The 17,450-nt window shown below is 40.9% G+C and overlaps 1 protein-coding gene across 1 annotated transcript in view; it reads right to left on the bottom strand.

Moving 5' to 3' along the window:
- exoc3l1 (exocyst complex component 3-like 1) overlaps positions 1–17,450 on the bottom strand; it is a 117,840-nt gene that overhangs the window by 63,174 nt on the left and 37,216 nt on the right. The window contains exons 3-4 of the mRNA XM_061927938.1: positions 3,053–3,231; positions 2,768–2,987 (exon numbers count right to left, since the gene is read on the bottom strand). Of these exons, the coding sequence (XP_061783922.1) occupies positions 2,768–2,987; positions 3,053–3,231 (399 nt within the window). The remainder of the gene's footprint in view (positions 1–2,767; positions 2,988–3,052; positions 3,232–17,450) is intronic.

The raw sequence follows: 17,450 nt of genomic DNA, 5'->3' as shown, positions 1-17,450 counted from the left end.
CATTTTGATGTTTTTAGCAAAATATAGTAAAAATTTATTTATTTTTATTTTTTAAAAATTAATAAATATATTAATTTTTAGGTAAGATAAACATAATAATACAATGTATCTCAAGTCTGGATGATTTAGTTCTTGTCACCCTGTTGTCCTCCCGTCGTGAAAAAAGGCTGTCCTCACTCAGGTCGCAAGGAGCTGGAGGGGGCGCGGCTTCCAGCTCCGGCTGAAAATCGGGAGATTTTCGGGAGAATATTTGTCCCGGGAGGTTTTCGGGAGAGGTGCTGAATTTCGGGAGTCTCCCGGAAAATTCGGGAGGGTTGGCAAGTATGGCTCAATGTGCATCACAGGGATTAATATTAGGACAATTACATAAATAAATGTAGTCGCCAAGAAGCCACAAATCACGCACAATGCCAGCTTGTAGTCTGTTCCCAACCATGTTGTTACTTAGAACCTAAGAATCATGCTTTGAACCAGGCCCCTTTGCTACAATGTTGGTTCAATGCTTTTGCACATCACATATGAGCTGCACTGTACAAGGATAAAATTTAATTTTTTCCTTTTGACAAATACATATTCATCATATTGTGCAGTCAATAGCTACAATTTTATTAGGAAAAATGGCTGTTGCTGCAAATTGCGCTTCAATTCCGGCCTGTTCAGCTGCCTTGTATGGGAATGTAATTAGCTGACATAACGATAATTCAAAATGTTTGTTATTTGCACCACTTTGCTTATGTTTTTATATCCATTCATGTACAAAACCCAAAACCAGTGAAGTTGGCACGTTGTGTAATTTGTAAATAAAAACAGAATACAATGATTTGAAAATCCTTTTCAACTTATATTCAATTGAATGGACTGCAAAGACAAGATATTTAATGTTGGAACTGAGAAACAAAATGTTTTTTGGAAAACAATTATTAACTTAGAATTTAATGGCAGCAACACATTGCAAAAAAGTTGACACAAGGGCATTTTTACCACTGTGTTACATGGCCTTACCTTATAACAACACTTAGTAAACGTTTGGGAACTGAGGAGACACATTTTTGAAGCTTTTCAGGTGGAATTCTTTCCCATTCTTGTTTGATGTACAGCTAAGTTGTTCAATGGGAGACAGGTGTGGACTTCAGGCAGGCCAGTCTAGGACCCGCACTCTTTTACTACGAAGCCACAGTGTAACACGTGCAGAATGTGGCTTGGCATTGTCTTGCTGAAATAAGCAGGGGAGTCCATGAAAAATATGTTGCTTGGATGGTAACATATGTTGCTCCAAAACCTGTATTTACCTTTCAGCATTAATGGTGCCTTCACAGATGTGTAAGTTACCCACGCCTTGGGCACACCCCCCCATACCATCACAGATGCTGGCTTTTGAATACAGTCCGGATGGTTCTTTTCCTGTTTGGTCCGGAGGACACGACGTCCACAGTTTCCACAGAAAATGTTTCCACTTTGCATCAGTCCATCTTAGATGAGCTGGGGCCCAGCAAAGCCGGCTGCGTTTCTGGGTGTTGTTGATAAATGGCTTTCACCCGGCATAGTATAGTTTTAACTTGCACTTACAGATGTAACAACTAACTGTAGTTACTGATAGTGGTTTACTGAAGTCTTCCTGAGCCCATGGGTTGATATCCTTTACACACTGATGTCGCTTTTTGATGCAGTACCACCTGAGGGATCAAAGGTCACGGGCATTCAATGTTGGTTTGCGGTCTTTTCGCTTACGTGCAGTGATTTCTCCAGATTCTCTGAACTTTTTGATGATATTACGGACCGTAGATGGTGAAATCCCTAAATTCCTTGCAATAGCTCATTGACAAATGTTGTTCTTAAACTGTTCGACAATTTTCTCACGCATTTGTTCACAAGGTGGTGACCCTCACCCCATCCTTGTTTGTGAATGACTGAGCATTTCATGGAAGCTGCTTTTATACCCAATCATGGCACCCACCTGTTCTCTATTAGCCTGTTCACCTGTGTGATGTTCCAAATTATTGTTTGATGAGCATTCCTCAACTTTCTCAGTCTTTTTTGCCACTCGTGCCAACTTTTTTGAAACATGTTGCAAGCATCAAATTCCGAATGACCTAATATTTGCAAAAAGTATCAAAGTTTTCCAGTTCGAACGTTAAGTATCTTGTCTTTGCAGTCTATTCAATTGAATATAGGTTGAAAAGGATTTGCAAATCATTGTATTCTGTTTTTATTTACGATTTACACAACGTGCCAACTTTACTGGTTTTGGGTTTTGTATTTGCATACACAAAGGTGTGGTAATTGTTCATATGTCTCTGACGTGCACATCAATCGTTTTAACCAGTAATTGTTTGTCATTTCTTTATTTAAACAGTTATTTAAATAAAAATGCGTACACCAAGCGTTTATGCATAGACACACTTGACACAGGTCTGCCATTTGCGTGTTGTTTTTTCACAACTATGGCTTCTGACATACACGAGTGACACACTACAATCTTTGCTGTTTGACATGATATTGTACACCTGTCGTAGTCCGAAGGATTACATGTTGTTTAAAGGGCTCTTAAAAAATTCATCACTTAAGTTTCATGTACTGAAAGCGTAAATTGTGCTCAATCACACCATAAGCTTCACATTTATTGACTTGGCCTAGTTTTGTTAAGACATCTTGGGACTAACCAACATCTACCAACATCTTCAATGGCTGGCAGAGAATGGAACATAAACAGATTACACCATAAATTGCTGCAAATAGAAGGTAATTGACTCAAGATGTGATTTCTCACCAGAGTAAAGTCTGGGGAGGTTGCTGACGACAGCAAGCAGCTGACCGTGGTTGACTGATACTTCTCGTAGTCTTTCCAGATTCTTCAGGCCATCTTGGTTGTGGCTGTACTCCAGTCCGGCCTTCTTTAAAGCCTCAGATACTTGTCTCAACTCATCCTGGGCCTCTCGGAGCTGCCCCAAGCACCTGCCCACCTCCTCCAAGTGGGACTGGACCATAGACTGTAGAGAAAAATTGTTAAAACACTGTTTTCATTAGTTCCACTTTCACGTCATGGCACTCTCACCTTAAGTCTGGTATGTATGGAGGTAGTTCTCCGGCTCTCTCTCTTCCTGTACTGGCTGACTTGCTCCAGATGTTCAGGTCGACAGAAAACCCCTGAAGCCCACTTCAAGGCAGCCCCACGGGCCAAGGACTCAGCCCTCTCTGCCTCTGGCCACACCTCCGTCATTACTGTTGCGTAATCTGGGCAAAATAACTTGACTTGTGTTTTTGAGAACAATTTGGTAGTTCTAATTATATTTTTCACACACAAAATTAACACAGTTGATTTAAGATGAAACCTTAGTGCAGGGGTCGGCGACCCAAAATGTTGAAAGAACCATACTGGACCAAAAATACAAAAAAAAAAATCTGTCTGGAGCTGCAAAAAATGTAAAGCCTTATGTAAGTGGCAACACATGATGTAAGTGTCAATATTAGCTATATTAGCCTACTGTCCAAATGACTTTAAAAGTCAATCAATCAATCAATGTTTATTTATATAGCCCTAAATCACAAGTGTCTCAAAGGGATGCACAAGCCACAACGACATCCTCGGTTCAGATCCCACATAAGGGCAAGGAAAAACTCACAACCCAGTGGGATGTCAATGTGAATGACTATGAGAAACCTTGGAGAGGACCGCAGATGTGGGAGACCGGATGCAATGGACGTCCAGTGGGTCTAGCATAATATTGTGAAAGTCCAGTCCATAGTGGATCTAACATAATAGTGAGAGTCCAGTCCATAGTGGGGCCAGCAGGAGACCATCCCGAGCGGAGACGGGTCAGCAGCGCAGAGATGTCCCCAACCGATGCACAGGCGAGCGGTCCACCCGGGTCCCGACTCTGGACAGCCAGCTTTTCATCCATGGCCACCGGACCTGTGCCCCCCGTTCCACGAGGGAGAGGCGGGCAGAGCGGAAAAGAAAAGAAAAGAAACAGGTCAACTGGTCTAAAAAGGGGGTCTATTTAAAGGCTAGAGTATACAAATGAGTTTTAAGATGGGACTTAAATTCTTCTACTGAGGTGGCATCTCTAACTGTTACCGGGAGGGCATTTCAGAGTACTGGAGCCCGAATAGAAAACGCTCTATAGCCCGCAGACTTTTTTTGGGCTCTGGGAATCACTAATAAGCCGGAGTTCTTTGAACGCAGATTTCTTGCCGGGACGTATGGTACAATACAATCTGCAAGATAGGATGGAGCTAGACTGTGTAGTATTTTTTACGTAAGTAGTAAAACCTTAAAGTCACATCTTAAGTGCACAGGAAGCCAGTGCAGGTGAGCCAGTATAAATAAATAATACGTTACAGTAATCGAGACGAGACGTAACGAACGCATGAATAATAAACTCAGTGTCGCTAGTGGGCAAAATGGAACGAATCTTAGCGATATTATGGAGATGAAAGAAGGTCGATTTAGTAACACTGTCAATATATTACTACTTAAAACAGAAGTAGATAAACAACCCAATAATATCAACCTCAAATCACTCCTTTCAACTCTCAAAAAGCAAAGCCATAAATTAAGAACTAAATCCTTTAAAAAAATTACATTAACAACAAAATAGAGGAAAACACAAAAAAGCCACGTGAGCTCTGGAAAATTCTCAACAACCAGCTTCCTGGTTGCAGCCAGAAACTTAAAACCAGACTCACCAACATCAGCATCAAGGAGGGTGACTCCCTCATTACAGACAAAATGGAGACTTAATGCCTTTTTTCACCAGCATAGCCGCAACTCTTGTCAACAAGCTGTCCCACCACTCTGGTCGCTTTGGTGTAGAACACATTAAAACCTTCTACAGAAAGCTAGGAGTATCCAACAATGATTTCAAATTAGAAATGGTCACAGCTGATGAGGTGTTTAAAAAATTGAGCGTGCTCCACCCAAACAAGGCCACGGCCTTGACAATATCCCCTCCAGATTCCTCAGGGACTCTGCCTCCATCATTGCCCCGATCATCACACACATAATAAACCTATCAATTACACAAGGCCAAGTACCAAACGATTTTAAGATAGCAAGAGTAACTCCCCTCTTTAAAAAAGGAAGCAAATTGGAACCTGGCAACTACCGACCTGTTTCTATTCTCAGTTCCATTTCGAAAGTAATGGAGAAAATAGTTTATGAACAGGTCGATAGTTACCTTGCCACTAATAAACTCATGTACAAATTCCAATCCGGCTTCAGAACTAACCACTCCACTGACACATGCCTTCTCTATCTGACCGACAACATCAAACATGAGGTGGACGCGGGCAAATACTGCGGCATGGTCATGCTGGACCTTCAGAAGGACTTTGACACCGTTAACCACGCTATACTGTTGGATAAGCTCAGAGCAATCGGATTCAACAAAACCTCATCGAGCTGGATGCAATCTTACTTGGAGGGGAGGGAGCAGGTGGTAGAGGTGAACGTCACCGTGTCCCCCCCACCCCCTCTCAGTGAGCTGTGGAGTCCCCCAAGGCAGTGCATTGGGGCCTTTACTGTTCCTAATATACATAAACGACTTGTCATCGGCATGCGACTGTGAATTGTTCTTGTTAGCGGATGACTCGGCCTTGCTGGTATCAGACAAGGACAAGTCACAGGTGGAGAAAATACTCAGTGCTGAACTCTGTAGAACATGCACCTGGCTCGCTGACAACAAGCTATCCATACACTTGGGTAAAACGGAATCCATCCTATTTGGGTCCCACATCAACCTTAAGAAAGTCAATGACTTCACTATAAAAGTGGATGACATTGTTATCACCAGGAAAGATGAGGTCACCTACCTAGGTTCCATTCTAGAGGCTAATCTCCTGTGATAAAATGGCAACCAAGGTAATCAAAAAGGTCAACCAACGAACGAGATTTCTGTATAGAATCTCCTCTCTGGTCAACAAAAGCACCACGAGGATTCTGGCGGGAACTCTCGTTCAACCCTTTTTCGATTACGCATGCACCTCCTCGTACCCTAGCACCTCCAAAACCCTCAAATCTAAACTCCAAACATCCCAAAACAAGCTAGTCAGATTACTTCTAGACCTCCACCCCAGAGCCCATCTCACTCCTACCCACTTCTCCAAAGTGGGCTGGCTCAGGGTGGAGGACAGAGTAAAACAACTTGCACTGAGCCTAGTCTATAAAATCCGCTACACCTCCCTGATACCGAAGTACATGTCAAACTACTTCCTTAACGTAAATGACCGCCATAACCACAACACCAGGGGGAGCTCCAGTAAGCACGTTAAACCCAGATTCCAAACTAACAAAGGTCTTAACTCGTTCTCTTTCTATGCCACATCAATGTGGAATGCGCTCCCAACAGGTATAAAAAAAAGTGCATCTCTATCCTCCTTCAAAACCGCAATAAAAGTTCACCTCCAGGCAGCTACAACCCTAAACTAACACCCTCCCCGAATTGTTAATAATCAAATGTAAACAATCAAATGCAGATACTTTTTCTTATGCCTTCTGATCTCTCTCTCTTTCTCTCTCTCTCTTTCTCTCTCTCTCTCTCTCTCTGTCTGTCTCTCTCTCTGCCCACTACTTGCTGTCCATATCCTACCAAGTCAGACCTACACTGTTCCAATATCCATTTCTCTGTTCTCAATTGTTGATGACTAATGATAACAACCAAACCTACGCCCCCCCGACCCCCTCCACACCCCGGATTGTAAATAATGTAAATAATTCAATGTGATTATCTTGTGTGATGACTGTATTATGATGATGGTATATATCTGATAGTATATATCTGTATCATGAATCAATTTAAGTGGACCCCGACTTAAACAAGTTGAAAAACTTATTCGGGTGTTACCATTTAGTGGTTAATTGTACGAAATATGTACTTCACTATGCAACCTATTAATAAAAGTCTCAATCAATCAATCAATGTGACTCAAACGAGAGAGTTTGGTCGAAAATAATACCCAGATTCTTTACCGAGTCGCCTTGTGTAATTGTTTGCTTGTCAAATGTTAAGGTGGTATTATTAAATAGGTGTCGGGGTCTAGCAGGATCGATAATCAGCATTTTCGTTTTCTTGGCGTTGACCCACACAGCAGAAGACTCCTATGCGGATCTGCCTTCAAGTCGTCCAACCCGCGTTACTGTCACATTCGTTTTGGCTCCGCCTAGAGGATCCGCTCCGCCTCCGAAAATTGTACGGTCAGACGGCGGATCCTGAGCGGACCCGTGTCTGATTCGCGTACGGCGGACGCGGCAAACTAAACCGGCATGCGCCGCCTACAGTATAGGCTCCGCCTACGTGGATACTGAGCGACCAATGTCTGCACCCGCGGACGTGGACGCGCATGAGCCAAGATCGATCATTTGTGGACTTTCTTTGCTGGAACACGAACGTAAGTATAGATTTATTGATCTATTGCTATAGATTCACAGTAAAGATCGGCCTTTGTGTTTCCATCATCATTTATGTATGATTGTAATGACGTTGTTTGATATTAGGACTAGCAGTAAAACTTTATAGTCTGTAAAAAAAGGCTATTTTGTTTAAAATGGAATAGCAATGTTTTCATCCAATCACAGCCAGGACCTTGGCCATAGGCTCGGCCAATCAATGACTTGCAGGAGGGGCGGGACAAGGAGGGAGAGGGAAAACAGAAAGCGGCTAAGATGGCGGCGTCCGTCCTCGTTAGGGAGGGAAAATTGTTTTTTACTCAAGTATATGACTAACCGTCGTCAACGTGGGAGTCTCGTCACGTCAGAGAAGGACGACGCCAGCCTGTTGACTGCTGCAGTACGGACGTGTTTGTGGCTAACCTTATATTCTGTAAAAAAAAAAGCTATTTTATTTAAAATGGAATAGCAATTTCAGCAGAATATGTTATGGTAGTTAAGTAAAGTTTATTTGCTGTGTATTTTTCTTGATGCGACGCTCGGAACTGGTAAGTCCCGTTTTTTATGTCTCATCTCCTTTTATTTTTTTTATAAACTTTTTGGTTGTCGCTCTTAAAGTATTCTATAAGAATGCACACTGTCTTGTGACTTGTTGATAAGCATGCGGGTTAAATTCCGAGATTAGGGGTGTTAAATTGTTGTAAAAAACAGACTTTTATATGCTAAATGCTGCCGCTAGCACTAAGCTAACCACGTGGATTAGTTTAATGGTAGCTAGCGGCAGATATTACTCGTGAGTTTGCGCACGGGCCAAAAACTCCGCTGCTGCTGTGGACTGTGTGTGACGCCCTGTTTTTGTTTCCATTCAAAAAAAGAAAAGGTGAATAAATCCTCCACGACTCAACTCCTGTGTGTGCATCACTATAAAAGACACAACGCAGAACAGTGACTGTTACATATATAATGTATAATGTAAAGTGTCTATCTGCAATCTTTATAATTAAAATGAATGAATTATAAATTATTTTAATCACTGTTTACATCAGTTCAGACAACTAATGTATTTTACGCCTGTTCACAATTTCTTATGCGACTGTATTGAACTTGGTCCCATCTTCTATTTTGTGTGTTTTGCAGCATCATCTACTGCCTGGATTTTTGCCTACAACTGCTCCTGCTGCGTTCGCTTAATCAAGTAAGATACTTTCTGGTTTGTTAAAATGTAATGTTGCTTACACATTTTTCTAGCAGCTCTTGGCCTATTCAGGGGGCTGAATCAAGAAGTGCACCCACAATTTAACGTTGCCCTATATCTTGTCTAGTTTGTAGCAATGAAACAGACAACACCACCATTTAACAATGTATTTATTTAAATATAACATTAGAAACAATGATCAATGATAAACTTTACTGTATTTTCTTGTCTTTTAGCACAAACATGAATAGAAAGACTGTGCCTGTCTCTTTATCAACCTTAAGACAAAGGACACGTGTAGACGTTCAAAAAAGGCTTCATCATTGTGGTATGCAAATTCATAAATTTCTTGTTTAAAAATAACGTCATAGTTGCTTCTCTTTCTGCTTGGAATAACCTACTCTGTCTATGTTCTGACCAGGTCTCTTGTAAGAGAGAGACCTGATACATCATCATCAATAATAATAATTATGCAGCACGGTGGAAGAGGGGTTAGTGCTTCTGCCTCACAATACGAAGGTCCTGAGTAGTCTTGGGTTCAATCCCGGGCTCGGGATCTTTCTGTGTGGAGTTTGTATGTTCTCCCCGTGACTGCGTGGGTCCCCTCCGGGTACTCCGGCTTCCTCCCACTTCCAAAAACATGCACCTGGGGATAGGTTGATTGGCAACACTAAATTGGCCCTAGTGTGTGAATGTGAGTGTGAATGTTGTCTGTTTATCTGTGTTGGCCCTGCGATGAGGTGGCGACTTGTCCAGGGTGTACCCCGCCTTCCGCCCGATTGTAGCTGAGATAGGCTCCAGCGCCCCCCGCCACCCCAAAAGGGAATAAGCGGTAGAAAATGGATGGATGTTCAGCTCTACAGCTAATTTGAAACTCATGTTAATTTTAACATATGCAATTTTATACAACTACAAAGACACATTAAAAATAATGCAACAATATCGAAACGGCTGCAACACCTCAGACCTGCAATCTGAGGCAGAGAATGAGGTTGAGCTGCCAGAAAAAAGGAACAGGTAGCCAGTGTAAGTGTGTTTTGTCTTGTTTTGTCATGTTTCTACAGTAATAGGAAAGAGCCTGGATCCAGCCTGGCCTACAGGCCAACATAGCGAGGGGGAAGAATGGCCGACAACATTTCCTGCTCTGGTGAGCAATAACTGACAAATACCGGATGGTCATTCTGTGCCACAGATTTTGGAAAAAATTCAAATTCACAACCAATCACATATTTTCTTCAAACTTTGTCAATAACTTTTGTCATTAACTAAGGTCAATAGCTAATGTCAGGATTATGAGTAATGAGGATAAACACTGAAACATGATACATTTTATACTGCTGTTTGTCAACAGTGGCTGAGGTCCAGATCCTTAGCCTGCTGGAAACTATTAAACACACCCAAGACCAGCTGATGGCGAAGGTCAACTTCTTAACCAGCAGGTTGACCATTACCCCGGGGCCAGAAGTTGAAATGCCGGCCAATATCCAGTTTCCACTGGAACAGTTGGAGGCAGTGGAGGCAATTTTGAATGAACCATCAAATGGCCCAGCTCGACAAAGAGTGGTGAGGTTTCTTACTTAATATGAATGGTGCCATTAGGTTTATTGATTGTCCATGATTATGCAAATATTCTATTGAATCAGCCCTGACAACCAGGCCTGTCCTGAACCGCCTTTTCCCAGTGGTAAGATTGTCAGTGAGCCACAATCTGCCTGGTTTGACATCGTGTGTAAAGGTAGCATAGGTCCATGAGCCAAGAGAACAGGTTCTGTTTTTTTTACATTTCTGGACGCTTTCAACAGGAACAAAAACATTTTAAATGCAACTTAAGCTTAAAAATGTTTATCGGTTTGTTTAAAGAGATGTCTTTGCCTTTTAGATTTCTTTGGCCACCATTGGAGGCCAGGATGTGAAGCGGGTGACCTGGAACATCCTGGGCAGGGTGTTCACAGATGACGTTTCAGATCTGATCAATTGGAAGGGTGTCAACAACAAAAAGGCCTTTAGCAGAATGGCAACAAAGACCTTGCTTTTCAGTAAGTATATAATTCAAAGTAATATTACATACGTTCAAAGTCAATAGTGGGGCCAGCCTTAAAAATCGTAGCAACCATCATACCTGTAGCTGCTCCCAAACGTATTCTCTTGGTCAGATTAACGTAACGCTTCAACTGATGTTTGTCGACTTCCTTTATTGCGTTTCTTCGTATTCATTATTATTTTTTAAAGAAAGAAACAGTCTACATGGCAGCTTTGTGTGATTAGAGTAACCATTGCTACATTTTCTTGTTACATTTCACCTGTTTGCTCTTTAAATACCCTTTTAATGTAATTTATTTGTTTCAATCATATTTTTAAAATGTGCCGTGGGGCCGTTAAAAAAATGACCTGCAGGCCGCAAATGGCCCCCGGGCCGTACTTTGGACACCCCTGGCCTACACGAATACAAACATAGAATTATAGCACAGATATAATAAGAAAACAATGTCAACTTCCCAAAGTTGGGTTATGGATATTTATTTATGCCCCCCGCTGCCGTCATCCAACAGAATCAAACAAACATGACAGAACCACACAGATTTATCCACATACAGTACTCTTTATGGATCTAACTAAAGCATTTGACACAATTAATCACAATATTTTAATCAAAAAACTAGAACGATATGGCATCAGAGGGTTAGTCTTAAACTGGATAAGAAGTTATCTAATGAACAGGAAACAATACGTGAAGCTAGGCGAACACACCTCTACAACGCTAAATATATCCTGTGGTGTACCTCAGGGATCAATACTAGGACCTAAATTATTCAATCTATATATAAATGACATTTGTAAAGTTACAAAAGATTTAAAGTTAGTATTATTTGCGGATGATACAACAGCGTTTTGTTCAGGAGAGAACACACAGAAGATACTACAAATAATAACAGAAGAAATTAACAAATTAAAAAGATGGTTTGACAAAAACAGACTATCGTTGAATCTCAGTAAAACTAAAATAATGCTATTTGGTAACAGTAGAAGAGAAAGTCAAACACAAATACAAATAGACGGAATATAAATTGAAAGAGTAAATGAAACCAAATGACTAGGTATAATGATTGATGATAAATTGAACTGGAAATCTCACGTAAAAAATATACAACATAAAGTAGCAAGAAACACGTCAATAATGAATAAAGCAAAACATGTTCTAGACAAAAAATCACTTCATATTCTCTACTGCTCACTAGTGTTACCATATCTGAGTTACTGTGTAGAAGTATGGGGAAATAATTACAAAAGTACACTTCATTCATTAACGGTGTTACAAAAAAGATCCGTTAGAATAATACATAATGTTGGATATAGAGAACACACAAATCCTTTATTTATTGAATCAAAAATACTGAAATTCTACGACATAGTGAATTTGCAAACAGCTAAAATTATACACAAAGCAAACTATAACCTGCTACCCAAGAATATACAACAATTCTTCTCAAAAAAAGAGGAGAAATATAACCTTAGGGAGAAATGTAATTTAAAACATTTGTATGCACGTACAACACTTAAGACCTTCAGTATATCAGTATGTGGAATTAAATGATGGAATGGATTAAGCAAAGCAATCAAACAATGTACTAATATGATCCACTTCAAGAAACTCTTCAAACTTAAAGTGTTTACAAAGTACAAAGAAGAAGAACCATGATAAACATTCTGAATTTATTTAACTCATCCATTCTTTCACTCACAAAATAATCTTACTTATCTCAATATATGAAATGTAACTTACTTCACCAATTATTATTTATTTACTTATTTTTATTGTGATTACTTATGGAGTATATTGTGAATAAATTGAGAACAGGAAGTGAACAAAAGTTTTAGCAACTGTTATGTAAAAGAAAAGGATTAGGATTAAATAAGCTCTGCTCCTTCCTACTCCTTTTCGAACATGTTGAAAAGAGAAACTGGAGATTGTGATGTATCATGTTGTATGCTTGCATGTTCGAAATAAACTCAAACTCAAGGAACCAAATAATGATATTGTTTGAACATTTTGGATTGTTTCTTTTTCAAATGTAATCTCCTTAATACCTAGAGCCAGATGAGGTGGTTCGGGCATCTGGTCAGGATGCCACCCGAACGCTTCCCTCGGGAGGTGTTTCGGGCACGTCCGACCGGTAGGAGGCCACGGGGAAGACCCAGGACACGTTGGGAAGACTATGTCTCCCGGCTGGCCTAGGAACGCCTCGGGATCCCCAGGAGGAGCTGGACGAAGTGGCTGGGGAGAGGGAAGTCTGAGCTTCCCTGCTTAGGCTGCTGCCCCCGCGACCGACCTCTGATAAGCGGAAGAAGATGGATGGATGGCATATTTTGTATTGTGTAAGCATACTTGGCTTTGGATGCTACATACCATAAACATAAACATATCTGTCTTGTAATCTTGTTTGATTACAGGTGCTGTGAGAAAAAATGTGGTGACAAGGTCAGCCACGGACGCTGAGGTCACCAAACACGCCATCAGGTGGTTCAACCTGGCGGCGGATCGGGCAACCAGGAGACGAGTCCCGCCTCCATCTCCTCAGGAGGAATAGAAATGTATTAATTAAACAATCTTTTATTGAACTTCTTGTCATTCACCAGTTATTCATTTTCTGATATGTTAGCTGTGCATGGAGCAGCATTTCATTGAAGTTGTAGCCTAATAGATTAAATATGTATATTTACTATTTATATATTTACTTTATAGAGTGAATTGACCATTTTCTGTTTCTGCCTATTGACAATGTTGTTAGTTTAAAAATACAAGGCAATGCATATGTAAGCCTATATTGCTGTGGTAGGGCTTAGTGAATTTTTTAGTTTCCTATTTTATCCTACAGCAAGAACAGAAGGGATTTTGAAAATGAGATAAACGGGTCCAAAACGGACCCGGGCCAGATGAGCCAGGGTTTTTATGAGTCCGTTGCTGGTCCGCGGCGGGTGCACGGATGCGGAGCGGATCCAGCTCGGTGCCACGGCGGGTCCGCGCCACGCCTCCGTGGCGGATGTAATCCTGAGAGCAAGTGGACGCCGATACGGGTCCGTTTCGCGGGTCCGTTCCGTAACGCGCGATAGCTCCGCGGGGGATCCGCCGCGGAGTCTTTTTGCTATGTGGGGAGTTGCAATAAGTTAGCGGACATCCATTGTTTAATTTCATTAAGACACGCCTCCAGCTGACTACAATCCGGTGTGTTGGTCAGCTTTAGGGGCATGTAGAGTTGGGTGTCATCAGCATAACAGTTAAAGCTAACACCGTATTTGTGTATGATGTCACCTAGCGGCAGCATGTAGATGCTGAAGAGTGCAGGGCCAAGAACCGAACCCTGTGGAACTCCACACGTTACCTTAACATAGTCCGATGTCACATTGTTATGGGAGACGCACTGCATCCTGTCAGAAAGATAAGAGTTAAACCAAGACAAGGCTAAGTCTCACATACCAATACGTGTTTTGATACGCTCTAATAAAATATTATGATCGATGGTATCGAAAGCAGCGCTAAGATCAAGAAGCAGCAACATAGATGACGCATCAGAATCCATCGTTAGCAATAGATCATTAGTCATTTTTGCGAGGGCTGTCTCCGTAGAGTGATTTGCCCTGAAACCGGATTGAAAGGGTTCACAGAGATTGTTAGACGCTAAGTGTTCATTTAGCTGCCGTGCAACAATTTTTTCGAGGATTTTCGAAATAAAGGGAAGGTGGGACACCGGCCGGTAGTTTACCATGAGGTCAGGATCGGGGTTAGGTCTTTTGAGCAGAGGATGAATAACCGCTTTTTTGAATGCTAGGGGAACAGTGCCAGAGGAAAGTGATAAGTTTATAATATTTAGCACTGATGGACCTAATAATACAAAAAGCTTCTTGATAAGTTTCCCAGGAAGTGGGTCAAGTAAACATGTTGTTTGTTTTATCCCATTTACACGCCGTAGCAATTCCTCTGTTATTTCATCAAAAAGAGAGACTATTTTGGAGGGCAGTATCCGTCGTATATACAGTCGTATCTGTGTTAATAGAACCCAGTTGTAGTTGGGATGCGTTGTCTTTCATCTCCTTTCTAATGAGTTCAATTTTCTTATTAAAGAAATTCATAAAGTCATCTGCCGAGTGGGTGGAGCTACTGGGAGGAGTCCCTTGTTGGGTTAGCGATGCTACTGTACTAAACAAATATTTAGGATTCTTTTGGTTGAGGCGGATGAGATTTGAGTAATAATTAGCTTTAGCTAAGGTAAGCAAGCGTTTATAAGTTATTAAACTATCACTCCATGCTTGATGGAAAACCTCAATTTAAGTCGCGCGCCATTTGCGTTCCAGCTTTCTATATGATGATTTATAAGCTTTAATTTCTTCTGTAAACCATGGGGTACGCCTTTTAGGGGCCCTTTTTAGCTTTAGCGGTGCTGTACTATCAATGGTTTCATGCAGGGCGTCGTTAAAGTTGTTAGTGAGGTTATCAATAGAGCCAACATAATTTGGGAATGGTGCCATTACCGAAGGCAGTAGGCCAGCAAGAGTCATCGTTGTGGCAGCATTAATGTTGCGGCTGCTAAAGCAGTTATTATTATTATTAGTTTGTTGACAATGAGTCAGAACTTCGAATTTGCGTGGGTTCATTTATTATTTGTGTAAGACCACAGCTATCAATTATAGTCTGGAGCGCCATGCACGGAGGGTCTGATGGGGTATTCATTTGGATATTAAAGCCCCCCATTATGATTATATTGTCGCCGTGCGTCACTAGATCAGCAACGAACTCTGAGAATTCACTGATAAAGTCCGAATAGGGCCCTGAGGGGCGGTAGATAACAGCCAGGTAGAGAGGCAGCGGTGTGACAGACCTCATAGTAAGCACCTCAAACCATTTATATTTATTATTTAGGTTAGAGGTAAGGTTAAAGTTTTCATTGTATATTAGTGCGACACCCCCACCCCTTTTAAGGGGACGGGCAATATGGGCATTTGTATAGTTAGGAGGAGATGCCTCATTCAGCGCAAAAAAATCATCTGGTTTGAGCCAGGTTTTGCTGAGACCAATGACGTTAAGATTGTTGTCTCTAATGACCTCATTAACTAATAACGTTTTGTGAGACAATTATCTTATGTTTAAAAAGCCCATATTATAGGTAGTGGGCTGTTTTGAGGAGTTTTTGTTGAAATTATCCGTAGTAGCAATATTAATAATGCTGCGTTTATTATGCCTAGTGCGCTTTAAATATTTTCGACCATATCTAGGAATTGATATGACGGGAATTTTCAGATTGTTTGCTTGGTGCTGCGATACACTGAACGCATCATAATTTGCCACCTCAGTAGAATGCATGTCCACCTCTGACACAGTCACTACAGAAAAAAACATTATGTGAGTTGTGTATTATTCTAAGAGAATTGCTATGTGTGCAGGTATTTTCCAGCCTGGTGGTGGCTAGTTCTAGCTTAACTGACTCCTCACCCGGACTAGCAGACTCTGTAATTGCCTGTGACCGGGCTTGCTCTAGTGTAGTTAGTCAAGTGTGACTCAAACAGAAATCTATGTTACTAGCCAGGATGATGGCGCCTTACTGGTTAGGATGAAGGCCGTCTCTCATCAGCAAGCCTGGTTTGCCCCAGAAAGAGGGCCAATTATCAATAAACATTAGTCCCTGTTGTCTACAGAAGCTAGCCAGCCATTTGTTAAGCAAGACTAATCTGCTATACCTCTCATCATTGCCTCTCGCAGGCAGGTTGGCCAGAAACAATTACTCGATGCCTGGACATCTTTCTAGCGAGATTACACATCCTGGCTATGTTTCTCTTTGTAATCTCTGACTGTCTCATCCTAGTGTCATTGGAGCCAACGTGTTGAGTTTGAGTTTATTTCGAACATGCAATCATACAACATGATACATCACAATCTCCAGTTTCTCTATTCAACATGTTCGAAAAGGAGTAGGAAGAAGCAGAGCTTATTTAATCCTACCCCTTTTCTTTTACATAACAGTTGCTAAAACTTTTGTTCACTTCCTGTTCTCAATTTATTCACAACATACTCCATAAGTAATCACAATAAAAATAAGTAAATAAATAATAATTGGTGAAGTAAGTTACATTTCATATGTTGAGATAAGTAAGATTAGTTTGTGAGTGAAAGAATGAAAGAATGGATGAGTTAAATAAATACAGAATGTTTATCATGGTTCTTCTTCTTTATACTTTGTAAACACTTTAAGTTTGAAGAGTTTCTTGAAGTGAATCATATTAGTACATTGTTTGATTGCTTTGCTTAATCCATTCCATAATTTAATTCCACATACTGATATACTGAAGGTCTTAAGCGTTGTACGTGCATACAAATGTTTTAAATTACATTTCTCTCTAAGATTATATTTCTCCTCTTTTGTTGAGAAGAATTGTTGTATATTCTTGGGTAGGAGGTTATAGTTTGCTTTGTGTATAATTTTAGCTGTTTGCAAATTCACTATGTCGTAGAATTTCAGTATCTTTGATTCAATAAATAAAGGATTTGTATGTTCTCTATATCCAACATTATGTATTATTCTAACTGATCTTTTTTGTAACACCGTTAATGAATGAAGTGTACTTTTGTAGTTATTTCCCCATATTTCTACACAGTAACTCAGATATGGTAACACTAGTGAGCAGTAGAGAATATGTGTACAACTATCTTTGCATAACTAGTGGTGCGATTAGCCTGTCATACGTGTTTACTAGGCCTTTTGCGAGTTATCTCCCTAAGATTAGCTTCAATGTCAGGTGCTCTGGCCCCGGGAATACACTTAATTGTGGCTGGTTTGCTAAGCTTTATGTTTCGGGTGATGGAGTCCCCTATGACTAAGGTGT

Source organism: Nerophis lumbriciformis, linkage group LG35 (assembly GCF_033978685.3).
Source record: "Nerophis lumbriciformis linkage group LG35, RoL_Nlum_v2.1, whole genome shotgun sequence".
Lineage (NCBI taxonomy): Eukaryota > Metazoa > Chordata > Actinopteri > Syngnathiformes > Syngnathidae > Nerophis > Nerophis lumbriciformis.
Note: the sequence above shows the minus strand (reverse complement) of the source record. Positions and strands in the feature narration are given on the sequence as shown.